A 13,829-nucleotide genomic window follows, 5' to 3' on the forward strand; every position below is an offset into this window, starting at 1 on the left:
CAACAGTTAAATAAGTGCTACAAAAGCCATCTATGGCTATTTCAGAAACAATTAACTTTAGAGTATTATACATAAGTTTTAAAAAGAATTTTATAAGCAGATAAATTAGAACATTTCAGTGAAACCAAGAGTAATTGACCAGAATTTTCTTCTAACTCAAAACTCCAGGAACCAAAGTTGACACACTAGTGCTGTTGCCTTTATATAGCTAGTATGAACAATACCAGTTTTCTGACAATATCAGTAACACCCATTAATATATGTCTTTAAAATACCACTACAAATACTCCCAATATGTTAGCCAAAGGCCACACTAAGATTTATCATCCTGCTTTCACGTGACCTGACTCTACTGACCCACATGGTACTGTTCCAAACATTCTGGAACTTGCTTTCACATCACTTTCCCCCTATTTTATTCATTTTTGAAAATATTTATTTGGCTGTGTCGGGTCTTAGTTGCAGCACATGGACTCTTTGTTGCGGCATGCGGGCTTACCTCTAGTTGTGGCGCGTGGGCTCAGTAGCCCTGCAGCATGTGGGATCTTAGTTCCCTGACCAGGAATTGAACTGGCAAACCCTGCATTAGAAGGTGGATTCTTAACCACTGGACCACTAGGGGAAGTCCCTCTCCCCTATTTTAATGTTCCATCTAGAGTGCAAGTAGATATCACTGTGCTCAGGAAGGCTAGGTGCCATGGGCTTGTTTATCTACTCCTTGACCTGATGCTCAGAACCATGGAAAGGCAGAATCAGGACAAAACAGACACAAAATCCAGCTGAAAGTTATGTTTCAGATTTGGCAGCTGTGTAAGCTGGTGGAATCAGGTCTAGAATCCACTTCTGTTGATTACAGTTAGTATCATCTTGTTACATATCGTGGCTAAATTATTAAAAATGAACCATAATCAATGAAACCTTCCTTTGTTAAAAAGTACCTATGTATAAAAAGGTATATAAATTATGTTCGTATATCAGCTTTAAGCACTAGAACCTCTTCCCCAAGAATAGCCATTGATATTGTTTCACAGAATGAAACACAAAAGAATTCAAGGAATAAAATTTTGGCAGCTCAAAACATTATGGAAAGAAATGTTATATAGGTGGTGGTTTCAAAAATTTCAGAAACCCAATTATAGTTTTATCATCTACTAAAAGAGACAACTGTATCAAATACAAAAACACAGAAAAGAAACATAAGCTTTGGAAAAGGTAGTCTTTTTAATAACTGCTTTTGTCACCAGGTTGAGTCATGCAGTTACAAAGTAGTTAGAAATTTCTGAAAGGATATTATTGTTAAAAAAAAGAAAAGCTAATTCTTACATAAATAATATCTAGTACTTCATTGGGACACTACTGTTCAAAAGGCCCTGGCCAAACAACTCCCGAACAAAACATAACCCCAGGTTGTTTCCAGCCCACTGGGAATGAAGCCGTGTGCAGAAGATGAGGCCTCTAAATGAGGACAAAAAGTCAGGGCGAGTCGGGGCCATTGGCAATGCTCAGAGCCGCCAGCCAGACTCCAAAGAGGGAGCCCAAGTGGTTTTTTTCTGGGGCACTCTACTTGAATTATTGTTCAATTAATCAACACAATAGATCTTCAAAAGAGGACAATTAATTAACATGATAAGGAGGTTACTGCATTCTTCGGACTATATGTCATAATTGTGGTTAGTAAATTCCGACAGTCTTAACAAAAATAGCCTCCAACATTTGCAGGTATGAAGATAACTTAATTCTCTACCAGGCTTTTTATTTTTGCTGGATGACAATATGCAATTGATAAGTTATAAATGATACTGTTTTATGTTATAAAAATACTAGCTTTTTTCATTTATTATGTTTACAGGCATTCACTGCTTGAGTCAAGGTTAGGCTTGTTAAGTGATTAAAGGCAATTTTATTACAGCAGCATGTACTTATTTTATTCTAAAAGAATAAAATGCATAAAGAGAAAGTTTTGTTTGTAACCTATAAAATTGAGTTATTTTGCTGATGTAAAATACCAATAACTCACTTGAGGACCATGCTACCTCCTGAAAATGCCATATACCTGCTTCTTACATGTGTCAAAGCACCTGATAGATCTGTCCAGAGCTGAAGTGGCAAGTGACTGACTGCTCTTGGACAAAGGGTGCTTTCCCAGGGCTACAGCTGACTGTGCTGGGAAACAGCCATGGAACAAGGCAGCACAGGCAGAGGGGAAACGACTTTATTTAAAGGCAAAATGCCCAAATGGCTCTCTGACATAGCTAATTTCTACTATCACTTATTAGCTTATTTATGATCCCCTAACTTCTTTTCTCAAGGGGCTGATTTGGATTGACTTGTTGAGAATGGTGTCCATCATCTATTAAGTCATGAGAGAGAGATTTCTGTGGTTACATGTAAACTTGTGATAGGTCTGCAGATGAAGAGGTGAAGAGGGTAGTGAAGTCAGCTGCAGTCTGGTCTGGTCTATGTGAAGGTCACACCAGCTTCATTGTACACCTTGAAGACTTTCTCAATGGCGTTGACATAGGCAGCTGTTCTCAGGTCCAATCCCAGGTTATACTTCATGGCTGTGCGCATGATTTGCTGAAATGAAAGAGATGTGATGTGGAGATGGGATGTGACCCTGACTCAAGTAGCCAGGCCATGAACACACAAGGCACATAACAGCCTGGTACAAGTTACGCTAGTACCACTTCAGGACCGGACTTGGGTAGCCAAAGAGAAACTACTCAGGCAGTGAAACAACCTCGAGTCAGGAAGGACCAATTCTCTGGAATTAATACAAACTACTGTTTAGGTGACAGGAAGATGTTGCTCTTTAGAATTTAAGATGTGAGTTATCTCTGTGCCCTTTAGACATCCTGTAATCTGGATCAAGTCTGATATACACTGTGATAACTTAAATGAACTAAGGATGGGGTGATGAAAATGTTCTGGAGTGAGTGGTGATGGCTACATAGCCTCGTGAACATACTTGAAGGCTGCTAAATTATATACTTTAAAAGGGTGAATTTATGGTATGCTAATTATCTCAAAAAATTAACAAAATTAATATCTGCTTCTGCTATTTCAACTTGATGCCAAGTGGATAGAATCTGAACTCAAAAAGAAATTAAGAAAACTGGACTCGAACTGTGCTTAAGGCTTTGAAATAAGGATCAAGTGGTCAAAAAACAAACCTTTCACGTATACCAAATTCTATGTAGTAAGGTAGCTTCCTGTAGCTATAACAGAGTGGTGCACTAAGCTGCAACCCAGTTTGGCTGACTAAGCTAAACATGATTCCTTCTAACTTGGCATTATTTCCCAAAGTCTGGAAAACATATGGAAGATCCTAAAAACAACGCCCATCATTTAAGACTGAAAAAGCACATGTTTTGGAACATTTAAACACATCGCTATTTTCTGTCACTGCACACACAATCTGGCAGCTGAGATGACACAGTTGAGCTGTACTTCACGTAACTACCAGAAACGCAAACAGCATCTGTGTACATACCCTGGCAGAGCGCTCCATGGTGTAAGCTAAGCCAGAGTGCACGATGTCTTTCTCAGAGGCACCCTGTTAGGAAAAAGAATAGTTTAACAAAACCATAAAGACATGCTTCACCTATAAGAGCATAAAGGATTCTTAAGTCAATATACAGCCAGATAGAATTGTTTTTTGTCTTTCAGGAAAGATATACTTAATTTCTGTATAGTATCTTGATACCTATTTAAGTAGTCATGTTTTAACCACAATTTAGTTTTCACTATATCTGACAGCAAACAAATACTCATGAAATTAATATCATGGTAAAACACCACAGGAAAGTATGGACCAAGAAACATAGGCCAAGTAGTGGGCTCAGCACCGGTCAACCAACCATCTGAGATGCAGACCACAACAACATGTTACCCTGTTGGTGTCAGGGTACATTCATCTCCACTCCCCAGCACACCACACAGGGCACCAAAAAGAATCCAGCTACCTCCAATAGCAGCTGTGGGGTAGAATCCTGCCTGTATATTCAGCGATGCCACAAACTTTAAAGCTGGAGGGATCTTAGCAGCTCATAATTAACCACCCTAATTCTTCTGATGAGGAAACAGAAGTTGGCCAAAGTTACAGGTAGCTTTTTTTAAAATTTAATTTTACTTTTTTATTTTATTTTTGGCTGTGTCTGGTCTTAGTTGTGGCACATGGGCTCTGTAGTTGGCGGCACATGGGATCTCTAGTTGAGGTGTGCAATCTCAGTAGTTGTGGCCCACGGGCTTAGTTGCCCTGCAGTTTGTGGGATCTTAGTTCCCCGACCAGTGATCGAATCCATGTTCCCTGCAGTGGAAGGCAGATTCTTTACCACTGGACCACCAGGGAAGTCCCCAGGTAGCTATTTTTAGAGCTGGGATATAACCCAGCATCTTTGACCACCAAATCAGCTCCTCTCTTTCCTTTGCCAATTTTCTCTATAAGTCAGTTTGTTTCAATGGGTTCCTCTATCTAATTTGTTTTTTGGACTGCTTTCTAAAGTTAGGACAAATAACCATCACCACCACTTTTTTTTTTTTTGGAGGTACGCGGGCCTCTCACTGTTGTGGCCTCTCCTGTTGCGGAGCGCAGGCTCAGCGGCCATGGCTCACGGGCCCAGCCGTTCCGCGGCATGTGGGATCTTCCCGGACTGGGGCACGAACCCGTGTCCCCTGCATCGGCAGGCGGACGGACTCTCAACCACTGCGCCACCAGGGAAGCCCCTCACCACCACTCTTAATATGATATATATAGCTAGCAAACACATCCTGATATGCCAAATAAAAACTTGTTGTTCGTGAGCCACTTTTTATATATGCTGAACTTTATCTAATTAATACTTATTCACTTAAAAAGGTACATTTCTGTAACACTTATATCAATTAAGAAACATATGGGGGGGCTTCCCTGGTGGCACAGTGGTTAAGAATCCGCCCGCCAATGCAGGGGACACGGGTTCAAGCCCCGGTCCGGGAAGAGCCCACATGCCAAGGAGCAACTAAGCCCGTGCGCCACAACTACTGAGCCTGTGCTCTAGAGCCCGTGAGCCACAACTACTGAGCCCACGTGCCACATCTACTGAAGCCTGCGCACTCTAGAGCCCGTACTCTGCAACAAGAGAAGCCACCGCAGTGAGAAGCCTGCGCACCGCAACAAAGAGTAGCCCCTGCTCGCAGAAACTAGAGAAAGTCCGCGCACAGCAACGAAGACCCAACACAGCCAAAACTAATAAATAAATAAACAAAAATAATAAATAAAATAAATAAATAATTAAAAAAAAAAAAAAAAGAAACATATGGGGGACTTCCCTCGTTGGCACAGTGGTTAAGAATCCGCCTGCCAATGCAAGGGACATGGGTTTGAACCCTGGTCTGGGAAGATCCCACATGCCTCGGAGCAACTGAGCCCATGCGCCACAACTAAGCCTGCGCTCTAGAGCCCGCAAGCCGCAACTACTGAGCCCATGTGCCGCAACTACTGAAGCCCGTGATCCGCAACAAGAGAAGCCACTGCAATGAGAAGCCCGCATACCCCAACAAAGAGTAGCTCCCGCTTGCTGCAACTAGAGAAAGCCTGTGCACAGCAATGAAGACCCAACACAGCCAAAGATTAATAATAAATAAATAAATTTAAAAAATAAAAGAAACATATGGAAATTCCCTGGTGGCACAGTGGTTAAGAAACTACCTGCCAATGCAGGGGACATGGGTTTGAGCCCTGGTCCGTGAAGATCCTACATGCCGTGAAGCAACTAAGCCCACGCGCCACAACTACTGAGCCTGCGCTCTAGAGCCCGCGAGCCACAACTACTGAGCCCACGTGCCACCACTACTGAAGCCTGCGCACCTAGAGCCCACGCTCTGCAGTAAGAGAAGCCATCACGCTGCAACGAAGAGTAGCCTCCACTCGCTGCAACTAGAGAAAGCCCGCACGCAGCAACTAAGACGCAACACAGCCAAAAACTTAAATTAAAATCTTAAAAAAAATTTAAAAAAAGAAAAAGAGAAACATATGGGTTAAGCTTTGTTTTGTTCTACCAAGTTAGGAACAGGAAAACTTGCTTTACAAGTGGAATACTGCTGTTCCTTTCACCCACTCATTCATTCACCCAACATTTACTGAGTACCTACTATGTTCCAGGCACTCTTCTAGGTACTGGGGACACAGCAGAAAACAAAATAATGAAAATTCTCTGTTCTCCTGGAGTTTATATTCTAGTTAGAGGAGACAGCATATAAAAAACCATGAGGCTGAGTGAGATCACCAAGATTTTGAATTCAAACTGAGAAGTGGTTCAGGGACTGAGGACTTCCAATGTTAACAGGTACAGGATGACAAGGATCAGCAGGAGGACTGGCGAGTGAAGCAGGAAGAAACCCAGGAGGATGTGGTGTCCTGGAAGCTAAGAAATATTTCCAGCGGGAGTGATCACCTGTGACCAGTGAAGTAAGATGAGGACTGAAAAATGACCGCTAGGTGTGGCGATGCTGCCACCACTGGTTACCTTGACAAGAACAGTTTTGGTGGAGTGGTGGGCAGAATAGGAGGTTTGAGTATAGAAGAACTGGGGACGGAGTATACACAACTCTTAAGGAGGTTTGCTATATGGGAAATAAAAATAGCAAGACCTGGAAGGGCAAGTGGGATTAAGATTTATATTTTTCAGGCAGCATTTGTTACATTGATAGGAATGACTGAATAGAGGGAAAACTGATGATGCAAGACAAAGGGGAAGGTTTGCTTGAGCAGTGCATTTGAGAGACTGAAAACAGGCCATCCAACGCCCAGAACAAGACTCGGGCTGAGATGGAAGCACAAAGAGTTGCTCAAGAGTACAAGACAGGGTACAGATACCAGGAGCTGGGTAGATGTGGAAGTTCCCTGACTGCTTCACTTTTCTGTGAATAGATACCAGGTCATGAACTGGAGTGCAGGGAGAGAAAAAAGGAGAAAATATGATATAATTAACCAAGAGAATGAGAGAATGAATGGAACAGGGAAAAGTAGTTTAACTGCTGGGCAGCTGAGAGCCTACTTTAAGTTGGAAGAGTCAGCAGGGCCTCCTGCTACAGCAGAGGAATGGAGGGGGCAGAGAGCCGGATTTCATTTCACCTGTTCAGGTGTTAACAAGGGAGTGTGATGAAGCAAAACAAGACCAGAGAGTGACTGTAATGATGGTCAATGGAATTTAAGTGAAGACAGGTATGATGAAGGACACTGAAAAGATGATCAGGTCAATGATGTAGGTCCTGGCAGGGCCACAGCATGGCTGGGGAGGGGGAAACTAAAAGGAAGGAGCTGGGGGAAAAAACTGGGTTTTCAACTGACACTTATTACAAGACTCCTGCAATAAATAAGTCACTAAGAGATGAGAAATAGCATTGAAGCCTAAAATTAGAAGCACCGAAAGCATTTGAAAACTGGAAGGCTGATACATTGGGCAAAGATTATTTTTAAAAAGGATAAAAATGAAAGGCATCATGGCTCTGTCTTCCTAACCAATTGGCTGTCCTCTTCACTCCCTCCCCAGGTTTCAGTCTGACTATGTGGCAGGCATGTGCTGGGACATGGGGCGACCACTGGGAGGAGCAAGAATCCCATCTTAAAGCCAAAGCAACAGCAGGGCCTATAAACGCACTAAGTGACTTGTGATGGAAGGATGGATGAAATGCTGGCAGACAGAGAGGACTTTCAGGAAAAGCCACTGAGATGTGATACTCAAGCAGGGAGTGGGTCTGGGTGTTCCAGAAGGAGGGACCAGAACTAAGACACATGGTTCTGGGAAAGAGGAAGGTTCTTTGAGGAGAGTTACCCAGAGTGGCAAAAGCATCTTTTCTCCTTCAAAACAAAACCCTTAACATTTCCCCATGTTGCAATATAGTCTTAAATTATTTCCCATGACTGAATATTTCATAAGACATATTATCACTTAGCCATTTCCCTGCCCCCCCCCCACTGGACTGTAAAATCAAACCTAATTTTAAAAATGACTGCAAACACAGTTCCAATGACATCATGCACGGACTCATTCCTCTCCTTTAAAATTATTTTCTTAGGATTAACTCCCAGAGGTGATGTTATTATAAGTGTCAAAGGGCAGGAACTCTTTAATAAGTCTTTTGCATTGTCATCAGAATAAAGGTACAACTGCTTCACAACAGACATGGTGAGTAAAAGATCCATTAATTGTTTACGCTAGTTTAATACATTAAAGAATGCTTATTTTAATTTATATTTCTTTAACAACGAGGGTAAACATTTTTTTTCTAGGCCTACTTCCTCTGATTTTTTTCATGTCGCCTGCCACTTACTAGTAAAGCAGTTCTCTTTGTGATGTGTATTAATATATCCTGTCAATAGCTAATTAACAACAAACAGTTTTTCTCATCTGTTTTCTTTGACTCTTATTTGTGTCCATATAGTAATTTCAATTTTTTATATAGGTCAATCTAATGTTTACTTTTCAATTCTTTCCATTTCTCTAAAGCTTAAAATAGTTAAAATACACAATAACTCTTCACCATTATGTTAGAATCACTTGTTGAGTCATCTGTATTGTAAAAGTATCAAAAGCAGAACCATGAATTATTTCAAACTAAGATTCTTACTCCATTTTTAGAATGTAAGGAAAGATGAAGTCATATAACTGTCATGCTGATTACCACGCCTTAATCCCATTTAATATAGCTGGCCTGACCTAAAGAAGAGAGCAGGCAGTGTATGTGATGCCGCCACAAGCACTCACCGATATCCTGTCTTGGAACTCTGCTGTGGGTACAATGGGAATAGTTCCACCATGCTTTCCAAATTTCCTTTCCAAACTCTCTTGAACAGACACTATAAAAAGCCAAGAGATGAAGATACGATATTGCTAGTAGAAAAAAAATGAAATAGAAACAAAAGTAGTCCCAAACTATATCCACAGCCCCAAACACTAATGACATAAAACCTTCAACACTAATAACATAAAAGGGTTACTCACTTAAATCTCAGTTAAAAGGAATAAAGCACTTTGCCAAATTCCTATATAAATGTGAATTTAGGTCACTGCTCTGTTTCCATAACACCCATTAGCAGGGATTTTCCTTGGCTCTTTTAAAAAGAAAATGCTGAGGGAAAAAGGAATGGAAATCGATGGAACACTTCACCCAGATTCTCAGAGTGGGCTCAGTAAAGCTCAGCTGGAGGTCTTGGTCTTATTTCAGCTTGAGGAAAATTCTAGTGTCAAGTCTGGAGCCTATTCTAGTCAAAGACAAAACAGTATTCTCATCAGAAGACTCAAAAAACTCTTGACAATAGATAGGGCTTTACCAAAAGCAACCTGATATAGAAATGGATGAGTATCAACAGGAGCTCCTGGTTTAAAATGATACTCTTTATACTATTAACTTACAGATTAGGTTCTGGGAACCAGAACATACTCGCAGAATAAACATTGGAATATAAATATGTTCCAGAGAGTTAATATAGTGAATATCTAAAAAGAAATTGTATATTTTTGGTCTAAGACTCCTGAGTCAGAATAGTTTTCTGTTCTGAGACTAAACAAAAAGGAAATTAGCCCTTTTATTAAATTCAGGCTTTCCCCAACCTTTTAGATGGCCCAAAAGATTACTTTTGCAGAACAGGATAATCAGAACTTACTGAGCAAGTGGTAGTTAGAATCCCTTTCATATTTGAAGGTCAAACGGCCATAGCTGACATGATTTAGATTCTTCAGCCACTCAAAGTAAGATACTATCACTCCTCCAGTAGAGATCTAGAATAACAATGATGTTCCTCTCTAGGAAAATCTTATCAGCTTCTGGAGTTTTCGGTCTGTTGGCATCTTCAGCAATGATCTTGGTTTTGACTCTGGGTGCATTGGACTTGGTCATGACATGATTTAGATTCTTCAGCCACTCAAAGTAAGACACTGTCACTCCTCCAGCGTTCAAGTAGAGATCCTACACACAAAAAAATGAGATGATGGTCTTAATAAAAGCTTACAATGAACGTGAGCTCAGTTTTAATATCAAAGCAGATTAAGCTTCAAGCTTCCCAAATACATATTAGATAGTATCAGAAATTTTACACTTAAACAGATCCCCTTCCCAACACATCTGAGGCTTTCTCCCTTTGGAAAAAAAAATAATTTATTAGTTTATTAATCAGCAAGCATTTGATCAGAGGTTTTAGAGCCTCTTCTCCACCAAAAAAATTCTGACAAAATTGCCTACCCACTAACCACTGGTTTGGATGGTCCAAGGGTGTCTCGCCAGAAGATTAGTGTTCACTCTCCCACTACATAAAGGCAGTCTATTTCAGTTAAACTGAATTTAAGTGCTTTCAGCAAAAGCGGTTCTTCTAAATGCATCACGAGTCCACACTAACTTCTAATTTCCAATGACCTTTTGGTACAGACCCCATGCTTAACCACTGAAAAACTTAAGCACATGTTACTCATATTAGCTTTCTGAGTAAGATAGCAAGGGACATTTGAAAGTTAGAATAGTACTTCTAGCACATTATACATTTATATAGCTGGATTTAAGAAGTCTAAATACATACTCAAGAAAGAGCCTGAAGTTGGAAGAAAATGTTCAGGTCCAATATAAGACAGGCTTATTATATTAACCACACTTTTCTACTTTATTTTCTTAAAAGCAAAATAAAGGGACTTCCCTGGTGGTCCAGTGGTAGAGAATCTGTCCTGCAATGCAGGGCACGCGGGTTTGATTCCTAGTCAGGGAACTAAGATCCCACATGCTGCGAGGCAACTAAGCCCGCACACCGCAACTACTGAGCCTGAGCGCCTCAACTAGAGCCTGCGTGCAGCAAACTACAGAGCCCACAGGCTCTGGAGCCCGCGTGCCACAACTACAGTGCCCACATGCCCTGGAGCCTGCGCGCCACAACTAGAGAGAAGCTTGCGAGCCACAGCCAAGAGCCTGTGCACTGCAACAAAAGATCCCGCATCCCGCAACTAAGACCCGACGCAGCCAAAAATAAAAAATAAATATAGATAAATAAATTTTTACAAAAGCAAAATAAAGATGAAGAATTCATCACTAAGGCTTGGGAAACTAACAATCCTCCTCTCCCCCCAGTTCCTTGCAAAAGACAATTATGATTCCAAGTACATATAAAATCTGGCAAACGTAGATTACTTACTGGAATGACCATGATGTTCCTCTCTAGGAAAATCTTATCAGCTTCTGGAGTTGTCGGTCCATTGGCACCTTCAGCAATGATCTGCAAGAAAGTCACGAACATAGAGAAATGCCAATTAACACCGTCAAATCCCCTCCAGCTGAGCTCAAGAGATGTGTGGGGGACGAGGCTGTGGGAGAGAAGCAAAATCCCACTTTAAATTGTATGCATGGGGACTTGTATGGCCAAAAAGTTTATTTGGGTTTTTCCATAAGATGGTAACGAACCTGAACGAACTTTTTGGCCAACCCAATACATCCCAATAAAGCTGTTTTCTTTTTTTAAAAAAAGAGGAAACCCATTAGAGCTTTTCTATGACTCTCAGTGTCACTCCACATTGGTAAGGTTGAATCCATCATGCTGTCACCTTGGCTTTGACTCTGGGTGCATTGGACTTGGTCAGCTGCTTCTCACTGGCAGCAGGGATCAATATGTCACAGTCAGCCTCCAAGATGCTCCCTTCATAGATCTTCGCTTTGGGGAAGCCCAGGATTGTTCCATGTTGCTATAATTGATTGAAAATCAGAATTAATGGTTGCAACAGAGTTTAAATGTTTATGTTTAGTGCCTATGATATGAAGACTCATTTAGTAGGAGGTTTTTGAGTTACATTAAAAAAAATAAGCAAACAAAATGAAAAGACAACCCACAGAATGGGAGAAAATACTTGTAAACGAAGCGACCAACAAGGGATTAATCTCCAAAATATACAAACAGCTCATGCAGCTCAATATCAAAAAAACAAACAACCCAATCAAAAAACGGGTGGACGATCCAAATAGACATTTCTCCAAAGAAGACATACAGGTGGCCAAGAGGCACATGAAAAGCTGCTCAACATCACTGCTAATTAGAAAAAGGCAAATCAAAAGTACAATGAAGTATCACCTCACACCAGTCAGAATGGCCATCATCAAGAAATCTACAGACAATAAATGCTGGAGAGGGTGTGGAGAAAAGGGAACCCTGTTGCACTGTTGGTGGGAGTGTAAATTGGTACAGCCACTATGGAGCTTCCTTAAAAAACTAAAAATAGAGCTACCATATGATCCAGCAATCCCACTCCTGGACATATATCTGGAAAAAACCATAATTCGAAAAGACACATGTACCCCAATGTTCATTGCAGCACTATTTACAATAGCCATGACATGGAAGCAACCTAAGTGTCCATCAACAGATGAATGGATAAAGAAGATGCGGTACGTATATACGATGGAATATTAATTACTCAGGCATAAAAAAGAATGAAATAATGCCATTTGCAGCAATATAGATGCAACTAGAGATTATCATACTAAGTGATGTAAGTCAAAAAGAGAAAGGCAAATACCATATGATATCATGTATATGTGGAATCTAAAATATGGCAGTCTAAAAAGGATGAAATAATGCCATTTGCAGAGACCTGGATGGACCTAGAGATTGTCATACTGAGTGAAGTCAGACAGAGAAAGACAAACATCATATGATATTGCATATATGTGGAATCTAAAAATGGTACAAATGAACCTATTTACAAAACAGAAATAGAGTCACAGATGTAGAAAACAAACTTATGGTTACCGGGGGGGAAGGCGGGGAGGGATAAATTGGGATTGACACATATACAGTACTCTATAAAACAGATAACTAATAAGGACCTACTGTATAGCACAGGGAACTCTACTCAATACTCTGTTATCACCTGTATAGGAATAGAATCTAAAAAAGAATGGATATATGTATAACTGATTCACTTTGCCGTACAGCAGAAACACAACACTGCCCATCAACTATACTCCAATAAAAATTAATTAAAAAAAAAAGCAATGCAAACAGATTTCAATAATACTTATTTCAACTTTACAACATTCAGGTGGTCAAACTGTTCAGATATTACATTAACATACCAATTTGAAGTCTTCCAGTTCCTTTGGGTCAATACCATCTGGATTCCATATGCTCCCATCAGATTCACCAACACCAACACATTTAGCACCAAAACGATGTAAATATCTCATAGAGTGCAGGCCCACATTACCAAATCCCTGTGAAGAACAGTTGTACATGAAATAAAAATCAAAGTCCTAGCACAGATGATAAATGTCATATTCTGACCAATACAATTCTGTTGGTTTAGAAGTAATTCTCAAAATCCTTTTGATAAGAGAAACAATGTCTCTCTTCAACTATAAATTTGTTTCAGAATGTGGAACCCAACCCTTTGTCCTCTGTGATAATGAGTCCTGAGGACATTCAGTGACATGCAGACTTGCTGGCCTATAAAGAAACAGCAGTGATGTCAACGACGCTACCTAGGACCTCAGTTCCTGATGACCAGATGTCCTATGGTCGTGAAAAGATAAGTCAGTAATTGGGAGGGGTATGGGTTTTATTTTAAAGTTGGATTCAACTTAATTTTGATTCCTCTAAGTAAACTAATCAAACACCACACAAAAGTTGAAATTTGGATCATTGTGTAAACCTTTCTGTATACACATAATAGTTTAAGAGATGTCCCCTTCTGGATACAATTTCAATTTAAATATCAAACAAAAGAAGTTGGTGATAGTTTCATATGTTTCTGAGAGATACTTGGTTTCGTCACATGAATCTTATTACCAAGGTTAAAAAACAAAGGATGTATTACTCT

General features: G+C 40.4%; 1 protein-coding gene across 1 annotated transcript in view; it reads right to left on the minus strand.

Moving 5' to 3' along the window:
* Nucleotides 1-1,197: 1,197 nt before the first annotated feature.
* GLUD1 (glutamate dehydrogenase 1) overlaps nt 1,198-13,829 on the minus strand; it is a 41,233-nt gene continuing 28,601 nt past the window's right edge. Inside the window, exons 7-14 of the mRNA XM_055080939.1 lie at nt 13,087-13,224; nt 11,562-11,699; nt 11,156-11,236; nt 9,879-9,948; nt 9,647-9,700; nt 8,748-8,839; nt 3,494-3,556; nt 1,198-2,577 (exon numbers count right to left, since the gene is read on the minus strand). Of these exons, the coding sequence (XP_054936914.1) occupies nt 2,458-2,577; nt 3,494-3,556; nt 8,748-8,839; nt 9,647-9,700; nt 9,879-9,948; nt 11,156-11,236; nt 11,562-11,699; nt 13,087-13,224 (756 nt within the window). The 3' untranslated portion in view covers nt 1,198-2,457. The remainder of the gene's footprint in view (nt 2,578-3,493; nt 3,557-8,747; nt 8,840-9,646; nt 9,701-9,878; nt 9,949-11,155; nt 11,237-11,561; nt 11,700-13,086; nt 13,225-13,829) is intronic.

Source organism: Physeter macrocephalus, chromosome 20, assembly GCF_002837175.3.
Source record: "Physeter macrocephalus isolate SW-GA chromosome 20, ASM283717v5, whole genome shotgun sequence".
Lineage (NCBI taxonomy): Eukaryota > Metazoa > Chordata > Mammalia > Artiodactyla > Physeteridae > Physeter > Physeter macrocephalus.